At 40.8% G+C, this 27,146-nt stretch overlaps 1 protein-coding gene across 6 annotated transcripts in view; it reads left to right on the top strand.

Moving 5' to 3' along the window:
- Nucleotides 1-27,146, top strand: part of LOC126474018 (putative mediator of RNA polymerase II transcription subunit 12) — a 951,360-nt gene that overhangs the window by 844,293 nt on the left and 79,921 nt on the right. For all 6 annotated transcript variants that reach the window (XM_050101418.1, XM_050101421.1, XM_050101420.1 and 3 more), the window contains one exon: nt 17,559-17,748. In XM_050101418.1, the coding sequence (XP_049957375.1) occupies nt 17,559-17,748 (190 nt within the window). The remainder of the gene's footprint in view (nt 1-17,558; nt 17,749-27,146) is intronic.

A 27,146-nucleotide genomic window follows, 5' to 3' on the forward strand; every position in this document is an offset into this window, starting at 1 on the left:
CACTTACCCAAATATTATATAACTTCAGTCCCCTTGGATTTGGTGGAGTGGAATCTATGCTGAAGGAACCACGTGTGGTATCACTATAAAGTTGAGGAGATACTGACCTCTGTACAAGTCTCTAACATCTCTGGCCAGCATGGAGTGGACAATCTTTGGACAGAGTGAAAGAGAGAACAATGCACTCTAGATTAATCTTAGAGATGGACAGATGTATAGTTGCTCTTGTGAATAAAGTTACATTAGGTTCAGTGTATTGTGTATCATTCGAAGTAGTTCCAACTGCACCATTGCTGACACTTCCTACACTGGTGATCCTGTGTCTGTCTTGAAACCTGCAGTAAATTTGCTGTTTCGCCTAATCTGGTCCAGTGTTATTACATCGTGTCAGTGTGGCTGTTACACAGTGTATGGTCCATCATACCGCATCTGGATTACAGCACCAGCAGGATTGCAGTGCAGTGCAGTGCAGTGCAGTGCCATCATTGTGCAAATACAATAGTGAAAACAGAGTGCACTGACAATTCGCACCATATACCAACAGACATAACAGGCCTAACTATACCACAGACAGTGCTTTTACCCAAAAAGGTTTGTAATAAGATCGTAATGCCACCTTCACGTCTATCGTGCCTCCCATGCCATGAACTGGATACAAGCTATGGCTTATGGCAATGTCGTAACCAGTTGTGTGCCATGAACAGTTGGTAGCTATGTTGCCTCCTATACCAAACAATGCCAAAATTACCTCTTCAGCCTCACCCCTCCCCCACCTCCCCCCCTTCACGAGGTTCAGCCCAAACTTCACTTACCACAGTTCGAACCTGCACAGCTGTCTTTGTGGGTCATGAGAGTGGATGGCATTTTTAAAGCAGTCAGAATTTTCGATGATCATTCAACATGCGTTAACTTGCTCTGCCATTTGGCAGGACAGGATGAACTAATTGGTGACTTATCCTGTCACTGTTGCACACAAACAAGTGCAGCACAGCAAAAGCTGTTATTTTGCTGAGACTTTTTCAAATCCCAGAACAGCAGCAACAGGAGATCATCTTGAGCAGTATCTCCACAACACCACACCCTCACAACTTTGTTATTGCTTCTGCACAACTATCCATTGCACTCTTGTGCCTAGGAATCAAGCTACCAAACCACATTCCAATTGGCAATGATCACCCAAGTCTGAACCTCTAGAAAAGCAACTCGTGCTAGCAGACACATGTCCTTGGTGATAGGCCAGCAGCATCTATTAGACAGATAGGATGCCACCCCACACTACAATGTTTTTAGCTGGGTCAGTTTGACACAAAACGAGAGTGACGTCACACCTCGCTGGCAACAGATAGCTGGAATGTAGAGCAATGACACTTACCATTGCAGCTGGCACACAGCCATTGATTGGATGACTCCACAGTCAATCTGGACATGCCCCTTGCAAATGTCATGCTCCTTTAGAGGTCCCAAATGACGTCATTGAATGGAAATATGTGCTTTGGCCTGGTTCAACAAGTAAAGTCACCTACCTCATCTACACATAGTGTGAATCCACATTGCCTCTGCAACAACCATACAAGGAGGCTTCTTCATGCCTGACCTTATTACTCAACAGTATCTTCTAGCAGATACATGCTCTGACATCAGCTCCTTATCATACAGCAGCACATCAAACTTACAATCGATATTGTCACTCTTACTTCACGAGGGTACAGGGCTATCGTCATTGAACATACAGTGGTCCTGTACTTTCTACATAACAGGTGTCTGCAAACCAAGCATTGGCATGGACTTTCTACAGTTCTTTGAGCACTTATCCTATGTGATACTTCCAGCACTGATGCACCGTGCTACTAGGAATTACATCAAGCGACTTTTTGCTCAGACTATACCTATTGGCCTCCATCCGCCTGACTGCCTTACACTAGTGACTCGTCTTCCAATGCTCTTCACAAATGTGTCCAGTTGTTAGATGACATTCTTGCTACACACCAATGATACGTCAACTGCAAAACACAATCACAGGCCCTGTGCATCGAAAATACAGACCTCAAGCATTGCAACAGGGAGACAGAGGCAGTGCTCACCTTGGTGCACGAACACTTACACAATCTACACTCTCAACAGTCAGCAGCAGCACATGGTGTGCCACCTCCAGTCACACCCACTCCACCTAGCTACATTCTGCACACAACAGTCAGCTTGGCACAGTACACACCATCAGCCGTTGACAACAACTTTGGCTCACACTTGCGTGATTCGAGATGCAACTATGCATCAAATTTTGACCATCGACAGTCCTCCACCACTGATAACCTTGCCATTTGTGCCCTGTAAGCTTGCGGGCTACTAAAACCATGACACAAAAATTTTTGCAAATAGGCATTGTCTGAGCCTCAGACAATCTGTGAGCTTCCCAAATCAAGCTCATACCTAAGGAAGACAGTTCAGTCAAACTTAACGGAGACTGTAAAGCACTCTATTCCAGAAACTTACATTACAGTTACTGTATACCTAACATTCAGGTCTGTATGCACGTGCTTTTCGGTGCAGCAGTATTCATTGTTACTGACTGTAAGTGTGCTTATTTACTAATGCCAATTGTACCTAGACAACATCCTGAAAATGGCGATAACCTCTCCGTTTGATGTGGAAGAATATCTCTTCATGCCATAAGGCCTCAAGAACAGCACACAAACATGTCAGTGTTTCATTGATGGACTACTCTGTCCTGTACTGCTGTATCTACTTTGATGACATACCCATATTCTTCAGCACCTGTGATGAACTTTTGCATCATCTGGAACAAGTTCTGTGGCAAAGTGGTGATGTCAGTAATGAAACAGTCACAATTTCAACTAACAGAGGTGACTTGTTTAGGTTGCATATCAAATCAAATATGGAACACATGGACATGGTGAAAAACCTTCCACTGCCAGAAACTTTTCATGATCTGCATTGATTTTTTGGAATCCTTAACTTCTGTTGGTGACACCTTCCCCATGCAATTGCATTGCAGTCTCCTCTCATGAATGTCTTGGCTGGCAAAGATAAACACAGCGATTAGAAAGCTGAGTGGACTGCAGAGATGACAGAAGCATTCCATTGGATGAAGAACTGTTTAGCACAATTTGTTACTTCAACACGTCCTCACCCTGAAGCACAACTTGCGCTCATGACTGATAGGAGCAACACTGCGGTAGGGGCAGTGTTTCTGCAGGTGGTAGATAGTGTGCCACAACCACTTTGGTTCTTCATAAAGAAACTGTCTTCCTCACAGTGTAACTCTAAGTGGTCAGCTGTGAGGATATTGACATTCCATGCGAGACTTGAATGTATCTGACCAGTACAGAGTGGACCATCTTTGGACAGAGTGAAAGAGAAGACTGTGTTCTAGATTAATGTTAAAGATGATGGGATGTATAGTTTCCTTTGTGAATAAAGTTACATTAGTTTTATCACATTGCATGTGATTAACTGTAGTTCACACCATACTGTGGCTGATATTTCCTACAAAGTCTCCCCTGCTAATGGTGAAGAAAATGTGAGATAGCAGCCTCTTGCTTTTTTCAGTGGTGTTGCAAGGGAGTGCTGTGTGGGGGTGACATCTGGTTTGCTGGAACATGTTAGGTTCTTCTCATGGTCCCATTCTTCAGTTTCAGACACAGTGCCTTGGTGATTGTACTATACACTTTAAAACTATTCTGTTTTGCTATTAGTGATAGTGATTTTTCCTTAATGATTTGAATTTCCATATCCTCAAATGTGAGTTATGGCTTATTTGTCACTGTCAAAATGGTTTCCATATTAATTACACATAGAATGTACCACTGATAGTCACATTTGTGTATTTGGTTGTGTTTACAACAATCAACAACTGTGGCTATGATGTCAGTATCCATGTGAACCATCACCATCACACGTGCCAGCAGATGTGGCAGTGTGTACATGAAAGCTTGTGACTTTACTTCAGCATTGGTGTTGCAGATAACCATAAAAAACACAATGTTTCAACATAAATCACTGAATTGTAATGAACCCTTCATATGTGTGAGTCCATTAACCACAATAAAAATAGTGCTTATACTGATGTAAGAGAACATAAGTAGTTTACTAAAGATTTCAGCAGGAAACGTGTAACAGAGCACAATTCAATAGCAACCAAACACAGGGAAGAACAAAGAGAACTGAAAGCAAAGGTTAACCTATCCAAAGATATCACTAGTATCCCTCGGTGACTGTATTTTAGCTCCCTGACTAATTTTGTCACCATTCTGTGCCCCACCCTGGTCAAGCAAAGCTCTGGGTATTTAGGGTATTTGTAGTGCACTACGTTACCAGCCCTGATATGAATCAGTAACAGATTGTGTGCAACTGAAATAGCATCCAGAGAAGATGCAGGCTCTGTTGGTGATTGTGCACACTCCATATTAAGTGCATTATTTGGTTTAGGCAATAGGGGATGGTCATTATGTAGAGTTGAAGTATAGTCTTTGTAACAGATAGGCAGGCTCTAATGACTCTGTAGTGAGTTCACCATTCTGTAGGATTTTCAGTGTGTGCTCATCTCGTACCACGACCCAAGATCAGATATGGGCCAGTGTGCAATGGTTGTAACGGCACTGTATCTCAATCGGTTCACAATATTACATGATAACAAGTGTGTAGGTCTTTATGACCAAAGATATTTGTAGCTGTGTGAGGAGATGTCAGATGACAGAATTTAGAAATACATTATTTACTTTCGAAGGATGATTGATGAATCCTATTGAGAAAGCTCTTATTGATATGTAAAAAAGCTATGATTAAAGCAAAGAGGTGTCAGTACCTGTCATTGCCCTCACATGTAGTCCAAGTAGAACCAAAGACAGTGCTGATATCCAAGAATTACTACAGCTCAGCAAATTTATGAGGGCTATTAAGAAAGAAGGGAACATTTCCATCTGACGCTGCTAGGCATGCGCCAATCGTGTATATTTTGGTATGTGCATGCTTAGCAGCTCAGTCGCCATCCATCCATGACAGCGGGAACATCTCTGCACATCTGGTTTTTTCGATATTCGAATTTGAAATGTTTGCTGCAGCCGAAAATTCTGCCAGTAGTGAGGTGCGTTCTGTGATAAGGTTTTTTTTTGGGGAAAAACCTAAAACCTATAGAAATTTATCATGAACTGTGCAAAGTGTACGGAAACAACATAATGAGTGAATGTCCATCCAGAAATGGTGTATTCGGTTTAAAAATGGCTGAACCATTGTTCATGATGAAGAGAAGAGTGGACGCCCGAGCATTGTGACTGACGACATTGCACACATAGTTTTAATCTGCCAGGAAGCTTCATATCAGTGCACACTCTGCTGCAGAGTGAAAATTTCATTCTGGAAACATCCCCCAGGCTGTGGCAAAGCCATGTCTCTGCAATATCCTTTCTTCCAGGGGTTCTAGTTCTATTTACAAGAGAGCTTCTGTGTAGTTTGGAAGGTAGGAGATGAGGTAATGGCAGAAGTAAAGCTGTGAGGATGGAGTGTGAATCATGCTTGGGTAGCTCAGATGGTAGAGCACTTGCCCATGAAAGGCAAAGGTCCCCAGTTCGAGTCTCGGTCTGGCACCAGTTTTAATCTGCCAGGAAGTTTCAAAAGTTTCAAATGAAAGGCAATTTGTGATCACTTGAGAGTAACAGAAACAAAGTTCACTTGTGTGATGCCAATTCAGAGGCAAGGATCATCCTAAGTGGTTTGTAGAATGATGTCCATGGGGGCCATGCCATGTGAAGCAATGTGAAGCAGTGCATAGATGGTGTAGTATTGAGTGGAGCATCCTACCTGGTCTCTGCAGGTTCTAGTTGGTGACTTAAGAGTGTAGCTGATACCTGGCCTGGAACTGAGTGAGCAACTGACTATCCTGCTGGAAGTTCTATTTGACATTTAAGTGTCCAGCAGGTGGGAGTACATCCTGAATTATGGTGTGCAGACAATACTCATTTCCTCGATAGCAATGCTGCCAGTTTCCGTACACCACCACTTCCCTCTTATGGAGAAGTCCACACAATCTGCATCCTGACTCCTGTGAGGAGTGGTGGCAAACCCATAGAGGGAGTGTGGAACCAACAGACATCCACTGGAATGGACTTTCTCCCTCGTGACATGGAAGTCTACGGAATGGGGAGCTTGTGGCAGCTGTGATCCAGTCCCAGGAACCCAGGACTAGAGGTTCTGAAGCAGATGCTGTCCAGGATTGGCAGAGCTGGACAGCACTGTGAAAAGAGAACGCAGGAGAACACACGGGTGTGTAGACAGCAGTCAAGCGTGAGTGGCGTAGCAACTCCAGGAGGCAGACCTGGTGACCCAACATTCACCCAGTGTGGTTCATGAAGGCACCAGCAGTCACAGTGATAGCACTGGGAGCCTGGAACTTTGACCAATGCAATTCCAGGAGCACAGCAATGCTGATGACCAATGGGGTGTTGAAAAGTGCTGATGGACCAATTGGGGGGAGGGGGGGGGGGGCACTGGGTGCTGCTGCTGCTGCAGGTATAGTCAGGATGGCTGTGGATCTGGTGGCAGCAGCATCAAGAGAACTAACTGTAATAAGACCAGTGATGACAACACTTACAGAAGCTTGAGTCAATAACACTGGCCATGATAGGGCTGGCTGTGACAGGGCCAGTGATGGCAGGAGGGATGCCACAAGGGTCGGCATCCAAAGAAGACCCTTGCAAGGGCTCAGTGAGAGTAGAGGGACTTCCGCCACACAGTTCTATGAACAAGAAACAAACAACATTGCAAAGAACCAGTCTGTAGGTAGCCAGCTTGGGTGCCCAGCCATGATTACTGTTCATGAACACTCTCTCTCAAACACTGTCTGTCACTAACCATAAAATTGGTACAATTTGGTGTGTCCAAAAACAACTGTCATTATAAAAATGCTTATCTAACTGTTCCACCAATAACTCATTGTTGGTGTGATCCGGACAAAGATCTGGGAAAAATTGACAATATAAATGAAAGACTTTTGTACCCAAACATGCCATAAAGGGACTGCTGTGCTGTGTGCCCTGTATGCGTATACCAGAAAGAGCATTCCAGCTGTTGACAATATGTGACCCAGTCCTCTTTCTGGCCATCAAACACTGCTTGAAAATCGCTTGAACAAGTGAGCAAAGAAGGAATGCTACTCTAGCTTTGTTTGCACACACAGCTATAAACATGAAAACAGAATCACCACCACTGTTATTTGTGGTAGACAAGGTGAAATAAGATGTCTTCAAATTGCACATTAACACATGTAGGAAACAGACTTGCCACCAATGTTTTTTTATCCTTTTTCTTGGTGCATACCATTCATTATAAATGATGATTACAAGGTAGAAGTCAAGAACACTTTATTCATGGCAAAATTTCACAAATAAGTTGTTTCCAGTAACAACTGTACATTCATTTGTGATCACTTGAAAATAATAGTAATAAAATTACTGATGTGTTTGCAATTCAGAGGGAAACCGTATCCTTAGTGGTTTGTAGGGTGGAATCTGTGGTTGCCATGATATGTGGAGCAATGTGGAGATGGTGCAGTATAGAGCAGAGCATCCTGCCTGGTCTTGGTTAGTTCCAGTTGATGGGCTAATAGTGTGTCCAGTGCCTGGCCTAGAACTAAGTGAGCAACTGATAGCCCTGCTGGAGGTTGTGCTTTCCTTACGTATCCACCAGCCGGAAGTACCTGCATGACCACATGGTGTGTGGATGGTACTTACTTCTTGGATAGCAGTGCCACCAGTTTGCTGGTGTGCATGCAGCTTGGAAGGAAGACTGGTGACCCCTGGTGGAGTCTGTAACAAATGTTGAATCATGAAACTGTTTGTTTACATATTGTGTCAATAACATGTGATGCCTGTGTGATATTGGTAAATGGTCACCAAATGAAAGGCACCTGCTGGTGACAGATAGGCAAACCCATAGGGTGGAGATGTCATACCGGCAGTGTACAAAGTCAGCCTGTGGCTGATACACAACAGTACCAACACCCAATCGGGGTCCCTTTATTGACACTACTGTGCTTACCATTGCCCACCCAGCTTGTCTGAGTCAAAGTTTTGTTTTCTGTTTCCTCGCATAATGAAGATCTGCTCTGCTAGTGGAAGGTGCTGCTCTCCAGTTGCATCAGATGAATCTGTTGCTGCTACACCATTACAGTATTGTAACATCATCCCCTTATAGTTATTTAGAAAATCATTGTACTTTTTGTCAGCAATGTCCAACTGTGAAGACATATTGCAACTATTGTTGGAAATCTCGACAGTTTTAATGGCAAAAACTTTCTGTGTGTGTAGTTCTTGAAATTTACTCACTCATTTAAGTGCACTGTCTGTAAGGTGTTAATATATGCAATGTACATGAGTGTAATGTCCAACAATAAAAGTAAAGTTTAATCAAACAATGTGCCAATGGTAAATATAAATTGCATTTCATTGTCACATACGTCATAAGCAGTGAATGAAAGTTCCATCATTTTGAACCATAGGTCCAGCTGCTGCAGCATATAAGGCAATAGCATCACTTTGCTGTGTGGTGCAGTTGGGATGATGCAGTTGAAGGATGAAATGTTCATAGGATGTATGCAGCCCAGTAATACTGGAGAATCTCCATCAATTGGAGCTGTTTGAGGGTGAAGATTTGTATTTTCCCTGTCCAAATCACCTACTGATTGTCCTGGTAGAACGTTGGCCTTTATTACCAGCATTGTCACTTCATTTCATGCTCTGCTTGGTGTTCATTGTTGTTATATGGTCACCACTTGTGGGTATGCTTAGCACTATAAAACCAGTACGTATAATGATGCAAGAGAACAAAAATACTTTATTGAACACTTCAGCAGGAAACATATAAGACTAAGAGGATAAGATGCATATATTGTTCTTTTTGTCAGTATCTTACCTAACAACCTTACACAAACTATAGATTTATCATTTGTACTCAGCGCAACAGTTTTTCCCAGCAATGCGCTGAAATGCATGCCGTTTGTTTTCTATATGCTCAATGTTTGTTTATCCTGTACTGTCCAATTTCTAACATCGTTGAAGGTTTCATTTGCTTTCTCTATCAAGAGTTCTGAATGACTATGGTGTTGCTGTCATCAGCAAAAACACTATATATCCATGTCTTATATTGCCCACAAAATCATTGGTATATATTGAACCTAATACACTACACTGATGAACACCTCTGTGTGTGTGTGTGTGTGTGTGTGTGTGTGTGTGTGTGTGTGTGTGTGTGTGTTTCTTTTCCGACAGTTGTTTTATGATAAATTTATCATCAGCATATGTGTGAATTCTCTCTATCCTTTGAATTTTGTTCTCCAGGTAAGACTGGAACCACTTGTTTGCTATTCCTCTTGCAAATAAAGTTCCTAGGTCGTGTAATAGTATTTCCTACGTCTACATCTACATCTGCATCCATACTCCATAAGCCATCATACAGTGCTCGATGAGTGTGCGTTGTTCTGCTACTAGTCATTACCTTTCCCGTTCCACTTGCAAACACAGTGAGGGAAAAATGACTGTGTGTCTGCCTCCATATGAGTCCTAATTTCTCATATCTCATGGTCCTTGCATGAGATGTACCAGGTGTGAAAGTATGAAACCAGAATTTCCATATAGATGGTGCTAGCCATCAGTGTGGGACCCATGAGACTGCATCTGCTGTGCCATCTGCTTCCTGTAATGGCTGACAATGAATGTCAACACACATTAACCCAAGTTCCATATATTGGTATCTGTTTCAAACCCGTAAACATGCTGAGTTTTGTGCCTACGAACTAAGATTTAAGGACAGCATTGTATTTCTATTATCATTTGAAAAAAACTGCTGTGGAGTCATATCGAATGCTTGTCAAAGCTTTTGGCAAACATATTCTTGAGAAAACACACTGTTTCAAGAGGTTCAAAATGTTAACAGTGGTGATTTTGAGGTGAGAAATGACAAGCGCCAGAAACCGCCAAAAAGTTGGAAGACAACAAATTGCAGGCTTATTGGATGAAGGTGATACTCAAACTCAATAGGAATGTGCAGAATAATTAAATGTGATGCAGAAAGCAGTTTCTCTCCATTTGAAAGCTATGGGAAAGGTGCACAAAGTGGGAACATGGGTTCTGAATGAACTGAATGAAAGACAGCAAGCAAATTGATAGACTACTTGTGAAATGCTGCTCGCCAGATTCAAAAGAAAGTTGTTTCTCCATCAAACAGTGATAGGTGATGAGAAATGGAAATGTTTTAAGAATCCTAATAATCATAAATTGGGGATGAATCCTCTGAAAGACCAAATTGCTTTGGAGAGAAGACGATGTTCTGTGTTTGGTGGTATCAAAAGGGTGTCATCTGTTATGAGCTGCTAAAACCTGATGAAACCATTAACTCTGATTTCTACCAAAAGCAAGCGATCAATTTAAATTGAGCATTACATGGAAAATGACCTAAATTTGGAAAAAGGCAACACAGTCATATGGCTCCATGATAACGCCCCATAACACAAAACAAAACAGATTAGGGAAATGATTGAGGCATTCAGTTGGGAGATACTAGTGCATGCAGCTTATTTCCCAGGCTTGGATCCATCTGATTATCATCTATTTGCATCACTGGGTCACACTCTCGCTGAACAATGCTTAAATTCATACAAAAATGGCTCGCTGACTGGTTTGCTTCAACAGAGCTGTTTTTTGGCGTGACAGCCATAGCCTGCCAGAGAGGTGGGAGAAATATATAGATAGCAATGGAGATTATTTTGAGTAAAATATTGTTTTGTCAGTTTCAAACAATAGACGTGTAATTATTGCTTATTAAATATCTAATTATTGGAGTCTGGAACGTCTGTACTTTACAGGATAACAATCATAATCGGTTGGTTGGTTGGTTTGGGGAAGGAGACCAGACAGCGTGGTCATCGGTCTCATCGGAATAGGGAAGGATGGGGAAGGAAGTCGGCCGTGCCCTTTCAGAGGAACCATCCCGGCATTTGCCTGGAGTGATTTAGGGAAATCACGGAAAACCTAAATCAGATTGGCCGGACGCGGGATTGAACCGTCGTCCTTCCGAATGCGAGTCCAGTGTCTAACCACTGCGCCACCTCGCTCGGTAATCATAATCAGTGCCCAGAGAGAAAGACAGGACTTATCGCAAAGGAATTGGCTGGATATAACATCGACATTGCCGCCATAAGTGAAACACATCTTAGTGAATCTGGACAAGTATGTGAATCGCTCGGAGGTTATACCTACTACTGGAGTGGAAAATCATCCACTGAAAGGGCGGAAAGTAGGGTAGGCTTTGCCATACGCAATAAATTGGCATGCTCACTAACATAACTCCCAAAAGGTATCAGTGACAGAATAATAACACTCAGACTTCACCTGGCATCCAAGAAATATCTTCACTTGATCAATGTATACGCACCTACATTGCCATCTCCGGATGAAGAGAAGAACAAGTTCTGCCAAGACCTCCGACATATTCCTTCTGCAGATAAACTTCTGTTACTTGGTGATTTTAATGCTCATGTTGGGAATGATTTCAGTGCTTGGAATGGAGTCCTCGGTCGCCATGGGATTGGAAGATGCAACTCGAATGGTTTGGATCTTCTAACTCTATGTGCCAAGTTTGAACTCTGTCTGACAAATACATATTTTCGTCTGCCTGAAAAATATAAAACGACATGGATGCATCCGTGATCTAAACACTGGCACCTTCTGGATTATGTGATAGTATGGAAAAAAGATCTTGGTGACGTACTGGTCACACGTGCAATGAGAGGCGCTCAGGGATGGACAGACCATTGACTCGTGAGGTCCAAATTAAAGATAACTTTGAAGGCACCACGCCGAGCTTCACACAAAATACAAACAAAATTGTCCTGCAAAATCTTGGCCAATGATCAGACTATGAAAGCAAAACTGGATGAAAAATTTGGTGTCGATGACCTTTTGATATCTGAATCTGCCCCTGTGGATGAACAGTGGAATGCATACACTAGCAGACTGCATGGCTGTGCTTCAGAAGTCTTGGGAAAGCCTCAGAAGCAGCACCAGGACTGGTTTGACGACTCAGATCTAGAGATTAGAAAGCTAATTAATGATTTCAGAACCTCTCTTCGCACCCCTGATGATAACAAGCATAGAGCAGCGCATTACAATCTGAAAGTGAAGGTACGTGCTCTCAAAGACAGTTGGTGGGCAAATAAAGCAAATGAAATACAGTTATATGCCGACACACACCAAACGGGCAGATTCTTTGAGTCCGTGAAAACTATCTTTGGTCCAAGAGTTGGGAAGATTGCACCAGTCTATAACAAAGATAAAAGTTGTCGGCTGACGCAACAGAGTGACATCCTGTCTCGGTGGGCGGAACATTTTAATGACGTTCTTAATCCCGACCATCAGACAACTGATATTCCATACATAGAAGCACTTGAAGACCTGCCAGTTGAGGAACAACTTGCGGATGCCCCTTCCTACGATGAATTCATTTCAGCACTGGCTAAGCTGAAAAATGACAAAACAGCAGGATTAGATAACTTGCCATCAGAGCTATATAAATATGGGGGGCCAAACATCAAGAAACCATTGTTTGCTCTGATCTTAAGGATTTGGGAGTATGAAATGATTCCACAAGACTGGAAAGATGCTTGTATTTCCAAGATCTATAAAGGCAAGGGTGACATATCAGACTGCAGCTCCCACAGGGGCATTTCTCTTCTCTCAGCAGCGGGAAAAGTCCTTGCCCACATAATTAACACCCGGTTAACACACTTTGCAGAAAAACTGCTACCAGAGACCCAGTGTGGCTTTCGCCCAAACAGAGGCACAGTGGATGCCATATTTGTTGTCAAACAAATGCAAGAGAAAAGCTTAGAGCAACATCGGCCTTTGTTCATGTGCTTTGTAGACCTGGAAAAAGCTTTTGATCATGTCCCACGGGAAGCTCTCTGGATCATACGAGTACTAAAGAAAACTGGGTGCCCTGACAAAATTGTCAGTTTGATTCGGCAGTTTCATGAAAACATGATGGCAAAAATCCGCCATGAGGACAAGCTCTCAGAACAGTTTCCCGTGACATGTGGTGTAAAACAAGGCTGTGTTCTGGCTCCTACACTCTTCTCACTTTACTTCGCAGTTGTTATGAGAGACACGGCCAAAGCCTGTAGTAATCAAATTAGTCTTGACACAAGGACAGACAAAAGTGTCTTCAACACCTCTCGCCTCAGAACAAAAAGTCGCGTAACCAAACTATCCATCTTAGAGATTCTCTACGCGGATGATGTATGCATGATGGCTAATTCTTGCGAAACTCTTCAGACTTACATAAATCTGCTAAATACCTCCTGCAGAAGATTTGGCTTAGCCATTAGCATCACTAAGACGCAAGTTCTCAAACAGCCACTTAGAGGTCTTAATGCAGATGACTCCTGTATTGAGATAAATAACAAACCCTTGCAAAATGTGTCAAATTTCAAATACCTGGTAAGCCAAATTAGAAGTGACAACAGCCTGACAACGGAAATCGCAGCACGTATAGCCAGCGCAGCCTCAGCCTTCGGTAAGCTTAATGACCGAGTATGGAAATCACATGATCTCAAACTACAAACAAAAATTGCAGTCTACAAAGCAGTAGTATTATCCACCTTACTCTATGCCTCGGAAACCTGGTGCTGTTACAAAGCTGACATTAAGAAGCTAGATAAATTTCATCTTTGATGTCTGAGATCAATTCTGCGCATCAAATGGGAAGACCGTGTCCCAAACACGGAGATTTTGCGCCACGTGAAACTGGCTGGTATTTAAGCTTTAATAATGAAACACCAACTGAGATGGAGTGGTCACATAGTACGCATGGATGACAGTAGGCTACCTAAAGCGGTGTTCTACTCGCAGCTCTCGTGCGGGAAGAGGAGGAAAGGTGGTCAACACCTGCGATATAAAGACACCATTAAACGCCACCTTGCAGCCTGTGGCATTCCAAGCAACCGTTGGGAGGAGCTAGCATTGCACCAATCGGAGTGGCGATCAACTGTACATAAGAGCATCGAACAATTCGAGCAAAAGCGTCTAATGAACCTGGATGCTAAAAGAGAGCTCCGAAAATCTCAGCTCAAGCCTGTCTACATGTATACTTACAACTCTGCTGGTCAACTTCACTGTGCTTCATGCAACAGGATATTCAAAGCGAAATTCGGATTCGCGAGCCACATCCGAGCCTACCACAACAAGGACAGAGAAGACTGACGGAGTCGCTGTCGCTGGACACGGCGAGGAAGACATCATCATCAATTATTGCAATCAAATTCCGGTTTATACTTCTACACCTGATATGGTGGCAGCAGTAGAATTGTACTGCAGTCAGCTTCAAATACTGATTCTCTCTCTGTTATGCACAATGTCAAAAGGTTTGAACAACTCTAAGAATATGTTTCAACACAGCCATCCTTATCAGGAGGTACAGGTACCACTTCTGTAAATTTGTTTTGGCTGATGTTGTACTTCAGAGACCAAGCAGTGCTTCATTAAAAAGATTGGACTTACTCATTTAACTCATTAGTCTCTTTCATGACTTATTCATTTGTTTTTCGGAACACTGACAATAATGAAACTGACTTGTAGTTTTCAGTGATTTCTACACACTTTACGTACTCTGTATTCATGAAAGCAGATTTGTTTGTTGTCTATGTAGGCCTTCAGAAGTGTAATTCCTTGCAGTTGCTATAAGTGTTTTAAGAATATTTTGTTGAAACTTCTATGCAATACCAGAAGAATACTTATTTACAAAATTTCCAAATTCCTGAAGATTTTTTAATATTCTACACTCGTCTTTCTTTTTTTTAAAATGGTACTGTACTTGTTTATCCTTTCAGTTTCATGTTTTATGGCATCCCAGACTGTTCTACATGTATTTTCTGCATTGTATATTGCAGGATGTTTCTAAATAAATATATGGGTTTTAAGGCTTTGTAGTATTTATTACATTTAACTTATAATTACAAATAATATGTCAAATAAAAGAGAAGCTCAAACAGTACTTCTTACAAGTGTTCAATGTGAGCAACATTCACAAGGAATGAAGGAAGACTGGGTTTAACGTCCTGTCGCCATCGATGTCACTAGAGATGGAGCAGCAAAGTTCGTTTGCAGAGGTGTTACGTAAACCATAGTCTGTAGGCTTTAGAGCATGTAATAATTGGAAATGACAAGGACATTGTAAGAGGCTCCTTAAAAGTCTCCACACAGACATCACTGGCACTGCTAATTCATGACTAGCCTTCCGAACTGATTTCTTGGGGTTACGGGTGAAAGACTCTACCTCATTCAGCACATTCAGTCACTCTTGATCGATCCATACTTCTCCCTTTGCATGCAGGTATACAAATAAAACTATTTGAGTTATTCTTTCATTTGATATATTTTTTATAATTGTAGGTTGAATGTAGCAAAATCCCATATATTCATTTTGAGACACCCTGTATTTTGCATTGGACGATTTTTTGCTGCAAGCAGTACTGTCCTGTATATATTTTCATAACTGTGATAGTAATTTGGGAATTTTGGGTTATTGGACTGCTTTTGCAAAGAACTGAGAAATTTAAGTTTGTGGGAGGACTTTCTAAAACCCATTGTTATCCACCTATTTTTCTTAGCTGTTGCTGTTAAAGTGGCTACTTTCAGAAATACCTCCTTAAAAATTTATTTAAATAGTGTGTAGAATTCAGAGAACTTAGTAACTACACTTCATCTCAGGTCAGTTTTTCCAGTGCCCAGGAAAAGTATGTAATTGGCATTCTGAAAAAACCTGTTTGTAGATATGTAGTTTTGTGGACTTTACCAAGCCTGTCTTTAGCTTTATTATCTGACTACAATGACCAAGGAGTTAAAGACTTGTAAATACTATACAGTTTTCCATATTTGTATCTCTAAGTATATGTTCTAATACTAATACTGAACTTTTTGATATCCTAATGGCAGTGTTCACCATTTGTGTCAAGCCAGAAGTTTTCAGTGTGTTTAGGAAGTTATTACTAATTTAACCCCAAAACCTGTTTTAATATTCATGCCTTCCTATATTATTATTTTAGTCTCAGGGGCTGTGACCCTTTTCATGACTCCAATTAATTTGTTGAAGAAAGTGTTCACCTTACCACTAGGTGAATGGTACATGCACAGAATGATTAAATTTTTATGTATACCTGGTGTTGTTGTATCAGCAGCTGCCAATTCGAAATTTTTATCTACAGTACTTGAGTTCAGATCTTCAGCAGCTTTAAAATGAGTGCCATTCCAGCTCTAAATATGTGACCCCTCACCCTTGAAGGTAGTTCTGCAGTAGCAGCTTTTACATTCATTTTGTGATAGCAAGGTACACTGTATTTCAGTGTCTCTGCACCAGTGCTCCTTTCCCATTCCCTTCAATTCTGATGCTGATAGCTAGAACCTGTTATTGGTAGGCACAACAAAACTCTGACTGTGTCCCCCTCTGTCCTGCCTTCCTACTAACTGGCACTTGCAATCTGTCTTCCTTCATCCTCACCAGTTTTTTCCTCACTACTTCCATGTGTGTCTGAAGGGCAAAGATCTTCCTTCTCTACTCTTCTTTCACTTTATTTCTATTGCCTATTTTGCAGTTCCAAGAGAGAGCCTCAGGCCTGCGTGACATCCCCAAAGTTCTCCCAACTACATCCCCTGGCTGGAGTGGCCGGAAATATCATCCATATGTGTGTGAAGTGTGCTTGCTTTTGTGCGTGTGCTTGTGCATGTTTGTGTTTGTTTTTCCTTTCCAAAGAAGACCTTGGCCAAAGCTCATATGTAAGAGTCTTTTTTTCATACTTGTCTGCAACTCAACATGTCATCTGCAACTCAACACATCATCTTTACTGGAAGTAGCAGTCTATCTTTTTCAAAATATTGTTGATATTCCAACCTGTACTTTCCATTGTTTTATTCAAAATGTGAAATACACAAAAAGAACAAAAAAAGTCAAAATAAAATCAAAACTTACATATTAATGGGCACTAAAATTAAATTTTCTGTTTTTTCAGTTTTCTTAAATATGAAATAATAAAAGATTTTTTTAAAAAAATGTTGATACTATAGTCTAGTTTGTGCAGTATGGAAGTAGTTGTTATAACACAGAGATATGTACTACACTGTCTGTGACATGTAACTCATGTGAGGCATAAAAGATTTCTAATAAAAATGTACTATCTTGATGTTGGATTTGAGTGGTTATTTAAGTCATGTTAAGAAATAGCTAAACATGCTTTCTTTGTTACTTCTCCTCCTCTGCCTCATGAATTAGACTGAAATGAACAGAAATAGTATTCTTTCTACATCATATTTGCTTTTGACAAGATGTTGATCAAAAAAATTATAAAATTAGAATTATTTATTTGTACTTAACTATGTGTGACAAGGGACAGATGCTGTATACATTTAATTATAGAAATTGTAATGTGTTTTTGTTTCATATGACTGAATAAAAAAAGAATGAAATGTACAATATTTTGTTACTAATCAGTATAACTGTTTCAGTGTATGCTACTTAGCAAGTCGGATGCTTGAAGCATTAGAACAGAATTCTACCAATACATCAAATGAGAGGCTTGTAACTGAAGAAGAAGCTCTTTGTGTTCAGATTGCAGGACTCTGCCATGATCTGGGTCATGGCCCATTTTCTCATACATGGGAACATTTTGTTAGTGACTATGATCCATCATGGAAGGTAATCTATTATCAAAAGTTAAATAATTTCTTGAAATAAATAATTTTCATAGTACCAATAACAATTTACTTAATAAAGCTGTCAAGGATTTGCAAGAAAAGTTATTAGTTGTTATCCTTAAGGTGGACAATATGCAAAGCTACCTTAATGGTCAGTTGTACAACTGTCCTACTACATTATGCATAGGCTGTACAGATGCCACTAAAGAATTGCTGAGGTAGATACTGTTTTTTCAAGAAAGCCAAATGGACTTTCCTCTTGATCTGAAAAAAGCTGTACAATTTCTCATGAATTTCCCTACCATCACTCCGTTATGTATATCACACAAAATCATAGTGATTTGGCATAATTTCAAGGTACCTATTTTCTCTTAAGTACCAAATAACTTAACACACACAAAATCAAAGTTTAATAACAGTTTCATCATAAATTTGTTTTTCCTAGACCAAACTGGAGTCTTGACCAACTTCATGTAGCGCTACATTGCAGTATTAGAATTTTGATAATGTACAGACAACACTAGGCTGTTTCCAGCTCGAGAACATATTGGCAGATGTTTCATGATTTTTCTTCTTCTCTGTTAATTAAAAACAAATTTAATACAGGAAATTTATAGGAAGATTTATCCTTTGGTCCATATTTGTGCCTGTTGCCTATTTTATGTAATATTCATACACATAGTGTTCCGTTTTAGTGCTCCAACTGATAGTGTATTTTGCTATCTTGTTGCCAGCTCCAGCACATTTTCTGATGTAGAGCATTGACTCCACTCCACCTTGTTCTGACACTGTAACATCTACTGCTGCAGGCTCTGGACTCTTGCTGTTTCTCCACTGCTGTCCAGCTCTCATCCTTTATTCCTTTAGAGTTTATATGACTATTATCCAAATATAATATTATTTGTAATAAAAGATGAAGTAGCATAAAATGTCTGGCATGTTGCAATAAAAACTCTCACTAGCTCAGTTATCCTTTCACTTTATTTTCTCTCTCCAGAACACAAGAGAAAATAATGACTTCAATAATATGAGTGCGCAAGTGAGCTGATAAGTTTTTGTAAGACATTTGTGTTCATTGCTGTGACGGATAATATTCACCTTAAATTTATGTTGTAACTTTGGGAAAGGTGCATTGCTACTTTATTAATCACAAGATGATATTGGATGTGAAAACTGAACTACATTTTATGACATTTACACCTCCTACGCTTTCTGGTAGTTGTTCAGCAAGCTTTTAGTTGATAACAGTTGCGATCTAATGGCACCTCCTAGTACCATACCAACTGCTCATCTCATTTCTTTGCCCATATGGCCTTGGCATTCGAGGCAAACATATTTGTTTCAATGCAGACTCTTTACAGCAATACATCACCATTTTCACCTCAGCTTTCACTGGACGTAATTACCCCACCAGCCAAGTTCGAAAGCAGATTTCCCAGGCCATCACATCCAATCCTGATACTGCTGATCTCTCCAAAAATCACTTTAGGGCACACCACTGGTCACTCAGTATTATCCTGGTCCGGAATGTATTAATACTGGCAACACACTTTAACAAGGCCATGACTCCCTAAAATCATGCCCTGAAATGAGATCCATTCTGTCTGAGATTTTGCCCACCACACCTAGAATAGCCTTTTGACACCCTCCCAATATCTTCAATATTCTTGTCAACACTGCACTGTTCCTGTATGTACCCTTCTCCCCACCCTTCAGGTACTATCCCTGTGGCTGTTCCTGATGCAAGACTTGCCCTATGTACCCTCCTACAAACCAACTATAGTAGTCCTGTAACTGGCAAAACTTTTACTATCAAAGGGAGAGCCACTTGTGAAATGACACGTCATATACCAGCTGTTATGTAAACATGTTTGCCCTTTTATATCAGCATGACTACCACCAAATTATCAGTTAGGATGAATGGGCATAGGCAGAGGATGTATACTGGCAACACACAATATCCTGTTGCAGAGTATGCTCTACAACATGACAATCATGACCTTGGTGCCTGTTTCACCATATGCACCATAAGGATTCTCCCCCCAGACACCAGTTTCTCAGAACCCCACAGGTGGGAACTAGAGCTACAACATGTTCTTGGTTCTCACCACCCACCTTGCCTTAATTTATGTTAATTTCTTCTGTCTTAGTATTTCTTCATAGTAACTACTCTTTTCTCCACCCTGTTTTAGCTTTCTACATATTTCATTGTCTTATTTGTCTATTTTTCGCTGCTCTCCGTGCAACTATGTTACATACAATGCAATTAGCTTCTTACTGTTATTAACTCATGCACGATGTTTAAGCAGTAATCTCTGTCTTGTATACTACCCTGTCTTCCACCTTTAAGCTCTCAGGTTTTCAAATCTCATCCGATGCAGTCCCCAACAATTAGTCTTTCCTTCTCATCCCATCTGGGAAGTCTCCTCTGATCCACAGTTCTGGGTGACTTTCCCAAAATCTGCTCCTTTTTCTAGACCTCTCCAGTCCTTTTCCTTCAGCTCTCTTCCTTCCCCTTCAACCCTTGTGCCTCCAGTAGTAGCCACTGGCTCTGAAAGCTTGCCTAATTATAAGTTTCTTTTATGTGTGTGTTCTGCTGCCACTTGGTAAGAAAATTTTTTGTCTGTCTTTTTTTTGCCTATGTACATATCAAAAGTAATCTAGAAGTAGTTACCATAATTGTCAGTTTGAGTACAGTATTACTAGTCATGTGTGTATTGTGGGCTAAAATTCCACTGGGATGATGGTATTGGGGAATGCAATGGTGAACTCAATGAGGATCTCCCTGGGAACTGCAGGCTTTGAATAAAAGACAAGACAGTTGCCAAGTAGGAGGCAAAGATTTATGTCCCTCAGGCTGAATTAGATCACATGAAATTTGAACCAGATAGTTTGTAGAGGGGGAAATGACTGGAACTGAGTAAACGTAACAACTAATGGGTGGAAGGAAAACAGCTCTCCAACTTCTTCTACCACATATGAGCTTGTAATATCTGGTAAATTTCACTTTTTACCTGAAGTAGAAGAGGAAAGCCCTCATTTAGCTGTTGATCACAGTTGGGTGTAGCAGACTTAAAGCAGAGGAACTAAGTTTACGTTGGTAACTAAAGAGATGGGGGAAGAAATTAGTCTTGCTGCTTGGTAGTAGCAATGACAGGGCTGTAGACCAGATTGTACTGGACAAATTAGGAATAGGGTACCAGGTGACAAGTTTTGTGAATCCAAGTGACAGAGGATGTAAGGAATAGTCTTAAATGAAAACAACATGGCTAAAGACAAAAATTACGGCATTAGGGGTGACCTGGATGGAAAAGGAGTAGAAACTTTACACAAAAGTGTCAGTTTTTTGGGGGTCCTAGAGTGCCATGACTGGCCCTGGGTAAACACTGCTGTGAGCTGTGTTAGCACAGCTGAGCAGGCTGCTGCTGACTGAACTGAAATCTCATATGAGTGCAGTACCCTTTGCTACAGTTTCAAGATGGGGATATACTAGACATGTCCTACACCTGAAAAACAGTGGGAAAGATAGGTTAGCTGAGTGCCTTGCTGAAAATGTACAGGGACACTGACATCCAAAGCAAGATCCTTGGTGTCAGTGGTGACAGGAGGATACCTTTCTTAGGTTAGAGTCAGGAATTTGGGCACCCTGTTGTGAAAGTAGGCAAAACAACACAAGAACCCACAAAATGCTTAAGAATGCACAGAAAAGTAAGGTTAGCTTTTTTCATCAGGATATTACAGGATTGACCAATAGGGTAGAAGAGCATCTTGTCTGTTTGGAAGATTTGGAGAGCTCTGAAAACAGACATCCTGTGCCTATTTGAGCTCCAAATAACCAAGCATTGGAGAAGCTAAATATAAAAGGTCACACCATAACATCTTACTCATGTACAACTAATATAGGGAAACAAGTTGTTACACAGAGACAGAATACAAGTTCAGAAACATCGACACAAGTACATTTACTAGTGATCACACAGAGAAGTATGTGCTTGTGAATTAACACTGAAAAAAGTTCACTTTTAATAGTAACTGTGTATAGATCCCCACAGGGAAATTTTGAACTGTTTTGAGGAATGTGGATTCCCTATTATGCTATCTCAAACAATGGAAAATCCAGGATGGAGCTATTATGCTTTCTGTCAGACAGCAACCAGAGGTTGTGATTGCAGTGTAGATTTTTCCAAGGGATTCTGATATGAAAAGTCATCTGGAAACCTTATTTGCACTCTAAAATTTGATCCCAGTAATTAACTCTCTAACATAGGTGGTTAAAGACAGTAGGACCCTAAATGATAACACTTTCTTTGATGCACCTCAAAACAAGAAAACAACTATATACCCGTACCAAATATTGTCTCTGATCATGATCCATAGATATGATAAATGAAATAGTGCCTTAGAGTATAGATACTCAGTTCTAATTAATTAGAATAATACTGGTTTCAGGAGAAACATTTTTAAAAATTGTTTACAAGAGATGATCTGGGAAAAAATTTATTATGAACCAAATACTTACATAAAATTTAATCTGTTCCATGATAAATTCACATCTTTTTGAAAATAGATTTCCACATTAGCTAATCAGAAAGGACGTTAAATAGCCATGTAGGACACCATGGATCAGTAGAGCGATTAAAGTATCTTCTGAAAGGGAAAGGGAATTGTATGGGTTGATAAGATCAAGTAAAGATCGTGCCATAGTTGCACACTACAAAAAGTATTCACAATTATGAAGATAAGTTATTAAAAAAATCAAGTAACATGCACATTATGTGAGAAATCAGTGCTTCTGACAACAGACTTATGACTACATGGAGTATAATAAAATGAGACAGAATGACTGGCCACCAGTTACAAATAGCAGATATGTTTGATAATCATTTCTTTAATGTAGTAGAAAATATAGGGGACAAACAGTTCAAGAGAAAAATCATATGGAGGCCTCTCCCACTTCTGCTTCTGAAATTCCTATACAATAAGCATTATCTTTTCTGGAATATGTAGTGAATTACCAGCTGAGGGCATTTTTCCAGAGAGTTTGAAATATGCCATTGGTAAACCCCTCTATAAAAAAGGTGATAGGAGAGATGTCAGTAACTACTGACCCATTTCACTACTGACATCATTTTCCAAAATTTTTGAGAATGTTATGTATTCTAGAATAGTATCCCACCTAATTAACAACATCCTTAGTAAATCACAGTCTGGACTTCAGAAAAGTTGCTCGACTAAATATGCCATTTATACATTCACTCACCAAATTTCAGGAGTACTAAATAACAAAAGACTACCAATTGGTATTTTTTGCAACCTATCTTAGGCATTTGACTGCATGAATCACAGTATTCTCCTCAATAACCGGAGGTTTTATGAAATTTGTGTTTTAGTCGATCAGTGGATAATGTCATACCTAACTAAAAGAAAGCAGAAAGCTATACGTAATAACTCAACCAATGTAAGTATGGGAGTTTCTTCTGATGGGGGAGCTCAACCTTATATCCACTATTGTTCCTCATATATGTAAACAACTTTCTACCTAACATAAAACAAGCAGAATTAGTTATTTTTGCACATGACACTAGTATTGTAATCCATCCAAACATACATATAGCAACAGAAGAAATGATAAAGATTGAAGTGTTACTGAATGGTTGTCTGTGAATGGCCTCAATCTCAGTCTCAAAAAAAGACAACATTTTCAGTTCTGTGTTTGTAGAGTTAACACATCAATGATAAGTGTAACACATAGTAAGGAAATAACAACTAGGGTGGAAACGCCACAAAAATATAGGTATCCATATTAATGAGAATTTAAATTGGAAAAATACATTTTGGAACTCCTAAAACAACTTAGTTCAGCCACATTTGCATCTCAAATCATTGTAAACCTCTGAGAGATACACAAATCAGGAAGTTGATATATTTTGCAAATTTTCATTTAGTAATGTCATGTGAAATAATGTTCTGGGATAAATCAACTTTAAGAAAGAAAGTGTCCATTGCTCAGAAATGTGCTTTAAGAATAATATGTGGTTCTCACACACAGTCATCTTGTCGACATCTGCTTGAGGTGCTTGGTATTTTGACTACTGCCTCACAATATATTTAGCCCATCATGAAGTTTGTTGTAAATAACCTGCTGCAATTCAAAAGGAACAATGATGTGCACAATCACTATATCATAAGAAAATACGACCTTCATTTCTCCACTTTAAGGTTATATTGAGCACAAAAAGAGGTGCACAATGCTGCTGCCAAATTTTTTGATCACTTACCCAGTGATATAAAATGTCTGACAGACAGCAAAATAAAATTTGAAAACAAATGAAAAAAGTTTCTCTTTGGCAACTCCTTCTATTCTATAGAAGAATGTCTGTTATTGTAATATGAAATAGTGGTGGGTAGGAATTATTACCTCACAACAATACTAAAAAAATTGTAGATGATCAGTGTGTAGCCATATTTACATGCGAATGAGTAATGTGAATGTAAAATGGCTTGTGGTCATACTGCTAGAGTCATCATTGACCAGTTCATTGTCTAGCCTGTAGATGTATGAAATGACATATTATTGCATATCTGAACTGTCTCTTTATTGCATTTGCCTAAGGAATTATCTACAAATAAATAGCAAGCGCATGGCTTGGCGGTACGCAATCTTTGTACACACAAAATGTATCTGAACTAAAAATTGTCTCTCGTTGCTAAGATAAGAGCAACACAAGAACACACATAAAAATCCTAAAGTTCTCTAATGGCTCGGAATATTCACCACTGATACTAGCGTCTCAGGTGGCTGACCCAGAAATCTGATTGACAGCTGCACAATAACGATACTGATACTCGCATGCACACAACAAAACTCTTACTTTGCACTGCACTACACTGAAAGAGAAACTGAAGTGCAGCCACTACAGACTTGGGTTGGGACTGGGAGTGGCATAGGGAAGAACTATGATGTTGTGGAGGTTGAGTGGGCAATGGAGCACCACTTCAGGAGAGGTGAGAACTATCTTGGGTAGGCTGTGGGTCATTTCAGGGCATGATGGTAGGTAATCAGAGCCCTGGCGAAGGATGTGGTTCAGCTGTTCCAGTCTAGGGTGGTACTATGCGATGAAGGGGACACTCCTTTGTGGCTGGTTAATGGAGGCTGTGGGAAGACTAGGGGTGTGAGGGGAAATGGCCCAGGAGATCCGTTAGTGGACTGGATGGGGGGCAGGGGGAGGGGGGGGGGGGGAGTGTAGTGCCTGTATGTAAAGACCTTGGTGAGACCCTCAGCATACTGGGCATGGGAGTTTTTGTCACTGCAGATATGCTGTCCCTTGGTGTCCAGGCTACGTGGGACCAATTTTTTGGTGTGAAAGGGATGAAAGCTGTCAAAATGCAGGTACTTTTGGTGGTTGGTGGGTTTAATGTGGACAGAGGTGCAAATGGAGCCATCAGAGAGGAAAATGTCAACTTCTAGAAAGGTGGCCAGCTGGGTTGAGGAGGACCTGCTGAAGCAGATGGGAGAGACATTGAGGTTGTGAAGGAATGAAGTGAAGGTGTCTTGGCCATGAGTCCAGATCATGCAGATATCATCAATGAACCTGAACCAGACTAGGGGTTTGGTGTTTTGGGAAGTTACATAGGTCTCCTTTAGATGCCGCATAAACATGTTGGCGTAGGAGAGTGCCATGTGGCTGCCCATGGATGTACGGTGGATTTGTTTGTATAACGTCCCTTCAAAGGAGGAATAGTAGTAGGTTAGGATAAAGTTAGAATGATGTATGAGGGATGAGGTAGTGGGACTGGAGTCTGAAGGAAGTTGGTAGAGGTAGTGTTCAATAGCGGTAAGATCATGGACATGAAGGATGAATAAAATCTTCTCGGCTTTCAAGCCACGTCAGTTCGAATAAAATTTTTGAGCTTTCGATGGCTAGCTCCGCCATCGTTGTCAATACTAACACTATTGACTGCTGGGGCTGGCACTATTTCCTGCTTATATAACTACAATTATGGCCCCTGGCACCAGAGCGGGCCAAAACAATGCATACCCAGAAGGTGAGTTGGGCAGCTCTTAGCAGCTATGGCCCACCTAAGGACTGAGTAACATCAGGCGGCATGAGGGGCAGGTGCCACCTTTGAAACTGCCACTCCCGCCTCCCTACAAGTATTAACCATCCGTTGTAGCTTTCTTTTGACATCAACAGCATGCACCCATGCCTTACTCAGTGAGTAACCCTGGTCTCTGTTGAAATTCTTGCTGTTCATTCTAATCTCAGCCACTCCTTTTATAATGGAGACCCAGTATGTTGACATATGAGCCGAGACTGGCATGTTTTCAAACTGTATTTTATGTTCATTTTTGAGGCTATGCTCAGCTACGGTCGACTTTTCAAGCTCCCCGTGCTTGATGTGTGTCTGACGCTCAGTACTATGCTCTGCAACTGTGTGAATTGTGTGGCCTATATAGATGCTGCCACACTCTCAAGGAACACTGTACACATGAAGAGCTATCTCGTCTTTAACAGAGTGCATCCTGTATCCTGAGGGTGGGCCAGAACACTGGTCTCAATCCTTGTCTCCGCAGTACATGTCCTAACTTGCTGCTCATTGCCCCACAGTATTGCGGGAAAGCCGTCAGTTTGGCTTCTTCTGCTGATTCACAAAGCATCCTTCTTTGATGACACCCGAAAGCATTTGCAATGTCTCTTTTGCTGTAGCCATTCTCCCTGAATACGTGCCCAAGTGCTGCAATTCAGATTGCTGGTGGTAATCATCAGAAGTAACTTTAGCTCTGTGTGGTAATGTGTTCAGGACCGTTTTCTTGTGTACAGGGTGGTGAAAGCTACCGGCGTTCAAATATCGATCAGTGTGTGTTAGTTCCCTATACACTGAATGACCAAGCCAGCCTCCTGCCTTCTGCTCAACTAAAACGTCGAAGAACGGTAGCTTGCCATCCTTCTGCATCTCGATGGTAAATTTAATGTTGGGTAGGACACCATTCACAAGATCCCTGAACTGCTGCAGTTTATTTTTACCATCAGGCCATATCAGGAAGGTATCATTGACATACTAAGGAAGCAAGACAGACACAACACCACAGATTTCAGAGCCTGCTCCTGAAAGTGCTCCATGAAGAAATTTGTGACTGCAGGAAACAATGGTGAGACCATTGCTGTGCCATCCGTCATTTCATAATATTTGTCATGGTACAAGAAGTACGTTGTCGTTAGAACATGACAGAACAACTTTGCAATTCCATGTGGAAACCTTTGGGCCAAAAGATCCAGCGTGTCTTGTACTGGCACCCTCATATAAAGTGGCACCACGTACAGACTAACCATTATGTCATTTTGATCTATTTTCATTTTCCTTGAGCGTTTCAACAAATGGCTGCAAGTTCACAACTTG

This window comes from Schistocerca serialis, chromosome 4, assembly GCF_023864345.2.
Source record: "Schistocerca serialis cubense isolate TAMUIC-IGC-003099 chromosome 4, iqSchSeri2.2, whole genome shotgun sequence".
NCBI lineage: Eukaryota > Metazoa > Arthropoda > Insecta > Orthoptera > Acrididae > Schistocerca > Schistocerca serialis.